Source organism: Saccostrea cucullata, unplaced genomic scaffold, assembly GCF_032062105.1.
Source record: "Saccostrea cucullata isolate Sc308-1 unplaced genomic scaffold, CSIRO_AGI_Scuc_v1 ctg19588, whole genome shotgun sequence".
In the NCBI taxonomy this organism is placed as follows: Eukaryota; Metazoa; Mollusca; class Bivalvia; order Ostreida; family Ostreidae; genus Saccostrea; species Saccostrea cuccullata.
Genome location: NW_026937675.1, coordinates 1 through 8,202, shown reverse-complemented (window position 1 = coordinate 8,202; position 8,202 = coordinate 1). Strand labels below are relative to the sequence as shown.

At 33.3% G+C, this 8,202-nt stretch overlaps 1 protein-coding gene across 1 annotated transcript; it reads left to right on the top strand.

The window, feature by feature from the left end:
- Window positions 1-110: 110 nt before the first annotated feature.
- Window positions 111-5,785, top strand: LOC134248639 (vacuolar protein sorting-associated protein 41 homolog). Its single transcript, XM_062731044.1, has 7 exons — window positions 111-243; window positions 509-631; window positions 1,299-1,360; window positions 1,490-1,571; window positions 2,633-2,699; window positions 5,311-5,405; window positions 5,606-5,785. Exons 1-7 carry the CDS (start codon window positions 112-114, stop codon window positions 5,768-5,770), a joined length of 726 nt encoding a protein of 241 aa, XP_062587028.1. The 5' UTR covers window position 111; the 3' UTR covers window positions 5,771-5,785.
- The last annotated feature ends 2,417 nt before the right edge of the window (window positions 5,786-8,202 follow it).

The window sequence follows — 8,202 nt, the reverse complement described above, 5'->3', positions numbered from 1 at the left end:
ATGTAAATTTCCCCTAGTGACCTATATAATTATGATGTTAACTTCCACTATTGACCTTTATGATTATGATGTTAAGTGACCTATATAATTATGATGACCTATTTACAGGTGATGATATCAGGGCTGTACACCTCGGAGAACAATCAGACCGTGAACTTTGACAGACCGGTCAAGGCCGTTGCCATAGACCCCAAATTTGCTAAACATGGCAGTGGGAAAAACTTTGTTACCGGGGACGACAAGGTCAGTGGCTACAGATTATTAATTAAATAATTATTAAACTAATCTCTTTTTATTTCATAAGGACTTTATTATCATTATTTTATAACCTCTTGTTTTGACTATTTAGAGTACTAATTTCCCTTAACTGGACTCATTTTCATTTGATTTCTCAGTGATTTGCTGGAGTTAAACTATTTTAACTTTTTGCAAAAGTGCAAGTAAATTCTTTCAATTATTATTATTAATATTATTTTGAAGACAAATTATATTTTTATTCTATTTATAGCTGATATTGAATGAGAGAGGAGGACTGTTCAACCGACACAAGACAGTACTTCTCCACCAGGGGGAGGGGCTGATCAGAGAGATAAAGTGGAAGGGGGATTTCATTGCGTGGACAAACGATCATGTAAGTATATAATTATATAGCTGTAAAGCAGTCATACAGTTGGATTGGGGGGTGGGTGGGTGGGGGATAGGGGGGGGGGGCTGATCAGAGAGATAACGTGGAAGGGGGATTTCATTGCGTGGATAAACGATCATGTAAGTACATGTACATAACTATATACACAGGTAGCTGTACTAAGCCAATAAAAAAGTTTGGGGGGGGGGGGCTGATCAGAGAGATAAAGTGTAACGGGGGTTTCATTGCGCTGGAAAAATGATCATCTGAGTTTTAATCTCCAAACTAATAATACAGTTAGAGGGTAGGGCTGATCTAAGCAATTAAATGGAAGACAAGACTTCTTTGCATTTATTTCTGTGGTATGCATTAAAATGGTTGTCTTCTCAATCCTATAATACTAACAGTAAAACTTGCTTATAGTGAGTATGCTTATTATGAATCCATGCTTACAGCAGGTTGATTTTCATTCCCAGTTACATGCATATAATAACACAGTTATAAACTTAATGAGTAAAAAGATTTACATTTTTGTAACGAATCAAAATCTTTTGACCTTGGCAGTTTGCTGCATGTATAACTGTGTAATACTGTATATTTACAATGTACAAAAATGAAAGAGATTCGAGAAAATGATTGGGTTTTTATTAGTTATTCATTTTTTTATTGTCAGGGAGTAAAAATTTTTGATATGAGCTCCAGGAACAGAATCACCTTCATCAGTAAAGACCACAGGTGAATTATTATAAATAAAGTGATAAGAATTATAGACATCTAATTCAGTAAAATTAATAAACAGAGTTCAAATATCAAAATGTTTATTCATAAGCTCCAGATGTGACACAATTGCTTTTCTATTTTTAGCTATCGGCCTGACCAATACAAATGCAATATGTGTTGGAAAGATGGACGCACACTTCTCCTTGCATGGGCAGATAAAGTGAAAGTAAGAAAATATGATGTGTACCAAACAGAAAGTAAAAGTAGAATTATTTCTGTATAATTAGAACTTAATTGAAGATGTAAAAAAATATACTTTTATTTGATTTGAACAGTCCAGTCCAATACGAAAATTCGTAATATTACGAAAAAAACGTAAGATTACGAGAGAGCGTAATATTACAAGTTATCGTAATATAAAACTTATATTACAATTTTTCATTATGTAGTTAAATTACAAATACGTGTAATATAGCAGATTGTAGAGACTATATTACAAGTTTTAGTAATTCAAGACAAATTCAAGCATTGCAAGAAATTGAGTGGCGGGTAGAAAAGTATGACGTTTACTACGAGATGTCACGGGCGATAACTTGTACGACTCTTACTGAGATTTGAATTCTTTGTATTTCAATAAGAATTGCACGTACAGTTGTATTATGAGACGAGGGTGTGATTTTTAGGGTAGACTTCGCAAGAAAAGTAGAGAGTTCGGGTGATATAGACCAATGCGACATGCTTAAGCGAATATTGAAATTTACTGGAAAATTGGTCTTATCCTTGGGAAAATTCCTATAAAAGAATAATGAAAGAAATTGTCCACTCACCCATCGCTGGCGGTACTTTCTTCTTGAATTTCCATGCTTTCTGATAGGCGTAGCTGACAAAACTGACCGTGTGCTATTAGTAGATGTGGAATCTGATATATTACTGACGTCATACTTTGCTACCACCACTCAATTTCTTGCAATGCTTGAATTTGTCTTGGATTACGAAAACTCATAATATAGCCTCTATATATAGTAATTTAACTACATTACGAAAAATTGTAATACACATGTATAAGTTTTATCTTACGATAACTTGTAATATTACGCTTTCTCGTAATCTTACGTTTTTTCATAATATTACGAATTTTCGTATTGGACTGGACTGATTGAATACATTCTTTGAAGATGAAAGTTATCTTTTAAATTTTTAAATTTCAAAATAAACATGCTACCTCATTTTAAAATCATTTTTAATTTCAATGTAATGATGTAATATGTGATGAAAATTAAATTTCAGGTTTGTATTGTAAAAGACAGGGAGGATCGGGACATTAGAGACTTACCACAAAGATATGTAGAAATCAGTGAGTTATACAATAATATCAGAGACTTACCACAAAGATATGTAGAAATCAGTGAGTTATACAATAATATCAGAGACTTACCACAAAGATATGTAGAAATCAGTGAGTTATACAATAATATCAGAGACTTATCCACAAAGATATGTAGAAATCAGTGAGTTATACAATAATATCAGAGACTTACCACAAAGATATGTAGAAATCAGTGAGTTATACAATAATATCAGAGACTTACCACAAAGATATGTAGAAATCAGTGAGTTATACAATAATATCAGAGACTTATGTAGAAATCAGTGAGTTATACACAAAGATATGTAGAAATCAGAAATCAGTTACCACAAAGATATGTTATACAATAATATCAGAGACTTACCACAAAGATATGTAGAAATCAGTGAGTTATACAATAATATCAGAGACAGTGAGTTATACAATAATATCAAAGTGAGTTATACAATAATATCAGAGACTTACCACAAAGATATGTAGAAATCAGTGAGTTATACAATAATATCAGAGACTTACCACAAAGATATGTAGAAATCAGTGAGTTATACAATAATATCAGAGACTTACCACAAAGATATTTAGATTACCACAAAGATATGTAGAAATCAGTGAGTTATACAATAATATCAGAGACGATACAAAGATATGTAGAAATCAGTGAGTTATACAATAATATCAGAGACTTACCACAAAGATATGTAGAAATCAGTGAGTTATACAATAATATCAGAGACTTACCACAAAGATATGTAGAAATCAGTGAGTTATACAATATGTAGAAATCAGTGAGTTATACAATAATATCAGAGACACAAAGATATGTAGAAATCAGTGAGTTATACAATAATATCAGAGACTTACCACAAAGATATGTAGAAATCAGTGAGTTATACAATAATATCAGAGACTTACCACAAAGATATGTAGAAATCAGTGAGTTATACAATAATATCAGAGACTTACCACAAAGATATGTAGAAATCAGTGAGTTATACAATAATATCAGAGACTTACCACAAAGATATGTAGAAATCAGTGAGTTATACAATAATATCAGAGACTTACCACAAAGATATGTAGAAATCAGTGAGTTATACAATAATATGATATGTAGAAATCAGTGAGTTATACAATAATATGAGACTTACCACAAAGATATGTAGAAATCAGTGAGTTATACAATAATATCAGAGACTTACCACAAAGATATGTAGAAATCAGTGAGTTATACAATAATATCAGAGACGATACAAAGATATGTAGAAATCAGTGAGTTATACAATAATATCAGAGACTTTCCACAAAGATATGTAGAAATCAGTGAGTTATACAATAATATCAGAGACTTACCACAAAGATATGTAGAAATCAGTGAGTTATACAATAATATCAGAGACTTACCACAAAGATATGTCGAAATCAGTGAGTTATACAATAATATCAGAGACTTACCACAAAGATATGTAGAAATCAGTGAGTTATACAATAATATCAGAGACTTACCACAAAGATATGTAGAAATCAGTGAGTTATACAATAATATCAGAGACTTACCACAAAGATATGTCGAAATCAGTGAGTTATACAATAATATCAGAGACTTACCACAAAGATATGTAGAAATCAGTGAGTTATACAATAATATCAGAGACTTACCACAAAGATATGTAGAAATCAGTGAGTTATACAATAATATCAGAGACTTGCCACAAAGATATGTAGAAATCAGTGAGTTATACAATAATATCAGAGACTTACCACAAAGATATGTAGAAATCAGTGAGTTATACAATAATATCAGAGACTTACCACAAAGATATGTAGAAATCAGTGAGTTATACATCAGATACTTACCACAAAGATATGTAGAAATCAGTGAGTTATACAATAATATCAGAGACTTACCACAAAGATATGTAGAAATCAGTGAGTTATACAATAATATCAGAGACTTACCACAAAGATATGTCGAAATCAGTGAGTTATACAATAATATCAGAGACTTACCACAAAGATATGTCGAAATCAGTGAGTTATACAATAATATCAGAGACTTACCACAAAGATATGTAGAAATCAGTGAGTTATACAATAATATCAGAGACTTACCACAAAGATATGTAGAAATCAGTGAGTTATACAATAATATCAGAGACTTACCACAAAGATATGTAGAAATCAGTGAGTAATAGATATTGTATATATATTAGCACAGTAAAACTCGGCTATAAAGAGGTCACTTAGACATGTGAAATTACTTCACTATATCGGATTCAGTAATTCGTTAAATCTATAAGGAATTTGTTAAATTTATATAGTTGGGGATCCAAGATAAATTCGCTATATATGTGTTCATACTAAACAAGTTTTGCTGTTACATTATTATTTTATCAAATAAAAGTTGAATGTCACTTGCCTGTAGTATTTCCCCACTTGGAGACAGCTTGGTCATTTTTTCAGTTGCTGTGTGTATGATCGCGCCGTTTTCCAGTGGTATTTCTCCACTCGGTGACCTTTGGCTCATTTTTCAGTTGCCATGTTTACTATCGACTCGTTTGCCTTTGGTATTTCTCCGCTCAGTTGACATTTTATTTTGCAGTTGCCATGTTTACTATTGACTCGTTTGCATGTGGTATTTCTCCGCTGAGTGACAGTTTGGTCATTCTAACGTTTGAAAAAGAAACCCAGGAAGAGGTAGGCACACTGATTGTAAAAATTCTGAAAGAATTCTATGCATTTCTCAACCAAAGTAAATTTATTAGTTATTGTCTTGTTATCTTCAGAAATCAATGAGTAATATTTTGTTTTTTCCGTCTTCATAAAATGCACTTTATTTGAAAAGTACAGTTATGTTAGAGATTTAATACTTTGAACATATTTATATTGGTTGCTAGGACAACAGACAGGTTTCCAAGCGACCACACCTGTTAATTGTGGAGCCACACATGGAGTATTTTGAGGAGATTTCTAACGACGCTTTGTCAGTACGGGGATTCCAGGAATACAAGCCTATCGACTATCACCTAGGTAACACCAGATATCAGATATTAGATGAATAATGACTTAAGTAATACAAAAAACTAGATATCAGATATTGACCTGGGTAACTCAAAAAAATCATGTATCTGATAATAACTGAGCTAACATAAAATATTCACCTAAGTACCATGGAAACCAGATACTGTATATATGGAAATAATCACCCCTGTTTTATTTTCACCTCTTTGGCCCTTACATGTATCTTGGTTGGACGAATTTAAAACAGGGCAAATTCAAAGGATACAGTATAATTCCTTAACCAAAACTGTGACTGGGCAAATTTAAAATGGGCTAATTGTTTGAAAGTGTGAAAGGGCAAAAATAAAGCGGGGCAAAAATAACCCTGTTTACTAGGGCTGTCACGGTTAACCGAAAACTCGGTTAACCGCTCCGAAATGGCATTCGGTTCAGTTCGAGTCAGGTTTTCCGGAATTCGCTTCGGTTTTTTTTATCTTTTATATAATACTAATTTGCTTGCAACACGTGTTGTGATTGGTTGTTTATTTCAATGAAGGGTTCTTTAACCAATGAAAATACAGCTAACATCGAAGACATTTAATAAAACATGGCATACACATGTGGAAGGAAAACCAAATCACAAGTAATTGTTTTGTCAACCACGTCCCCTACTTTCAAAAACATGAAGTATTCCCACACTTGTGATTTGGTGATAACTCTAGTCAATAACTATATTTATTTTATTTTATTTTAAACAAGAAGTTTATTACTTTGTTATTTTTTGTTACATTTAACAACTTGTTCTGTTGAATAAAATGGATAGAAATTTGTGTCAGCAAAATAGTACTTTCTACAATGTCCTTAATCCTTATTATCCTTTGATATATATGTAGGACTCCAAAGTGCGATGGGACTCAAAAGTCTGATGGTCACGCCAAAGTCCGATGGTCTGCACCAAACCCCGATGGTTTGACACGCCAAAGTCCGATGGTGCGGAAAATAATTAACGTTTATGACGTCATAGTACTGCTGCGCAAAAATGCGATACCGCGCCATGCCAAGCCCGATTTGTGTAAAATAAAATACTAATAAATATTACATGCAAAGATTAACCCTAATCTTTTAGATATAGGTGCAAGACTAACACTTATCAGTCGAAAAATGTGTTAAAACTATAAGCTAGATATCTTGGATGGGTGCTGGACTAACCCAAATCAGTCCAATAGTGTGCGAGGACTAACCATAAAATCTCTCGGTGAAACACATTGGTGTTCAAGAACTAACCCTTATCAGTCAAATGGTCTACAAGGACTAGCCCTAATAGCTCTGGTGGGTGAAAACAATAAGCAATATCAGTAAAAAGGTATGTGAGACGAATACTGAATCAATGGATTTTGAATGCAGGATGTGATGACGTCGGACTATTGTGACGTCATAAACGTTGATTGTTCCTCCGCACCATCGGACTTTGGCATGTCAGACCATCGCACTTTAGCGTCGCGCATCTCATAGGAAACGAGCCATTGGACTTTCGCGTGTCCATTGGACTCTGGCGTCCGTAAAGACAGCGAGCCATCAGGGTTTGGCGCAGACCATCGGGGTTTGGCGAGACCATCGGACTTTGGCGTCACCATCGGACTTTGGAGTCTTACATATATAAAGATGTTTTATTTAAATTCTCAAAATGAAAACCGAACCGAAAAAAACAAAAACCGAGAATTTATTTTCTGAACTGAACCGAACCGAAAAATGTCTGAACCGTGGCAGCCATACTGTTTACAGTACTCAAGTAATCATTTAGTAAGTAACATGGAAAGTCAGATATCAGATGTAGATATTTACCCAAAACATCTGATATCAGACAATTGATATATTGTATAGAATATGAAAATTTATTAACATTTCATCTTCTAATTACAAATTGCTGTTATCATGTGGATGTAGAAGTATAATGATAACAAAACTAACAGCTTCATATAATAAATACATGTATCACACGTTTCAGAGATACTAGTATCAGGTTTGTAACCCACTCCACCCCCACCCTCCCACCACAACATTTAACCTCTTACTACTCCTTCATACTCCAAATTCTCAACATTTTGTACAATCATAGCCACACAAACAAATATTCTACAACAACAACCCCCAACCCAAAAGTCAAATACAAAGTTATACTTTCTTTTTGAGAGAATCACATACTGTAAACCAAGTGTTATTGGTATGCTAGAAATATCTAAAAGTTTCACAACCTTGTCAAAAATAATTCTCGCTTGGAAGCAATGAATTACTGCTGTATTCATGTAAAGTGCTTCCTCAGTTGCCAAAATTAATAGTTGTGGTTTGATTCTCAAACTGACAAATCACTTATAAATGACGTTGCAAATAATAGTTCGTTTACAGTATCCCCCCCCCCTTTCCCCTTCCTCATTAATTTCCTTTATATACCTCAACCAATCAAATGTATGATAACTTGATCTTGACATTTCAGATT

What these genes read in the sequence shown, in the direction of transcription:
- LOC134248639 (XM_062731044.1), top strand. Translation starts at nt 112, where the DNA reads ATGATATCAGGGCTGTACACCTCGGAGAACAATCAGACCGTGAACTTT. An exon ending in TTCATCAGTAAAGACCACAG is followed by an intron (nt 1,361 to 1,489) that starts GTGAATTATTAT and finishes TTCTATTTTTAG; the next exon opens with CTATCGGCCTGACCAATACA. An exon ending in ACAAAGATATGTAGAAATCA is followed by an intron (nt 2,700 to 5,310) that starts GTGAGTTATACA and finishes TTTATTTTGCAG; the next exon opens with TTGCCATGTTTACTATTGAC.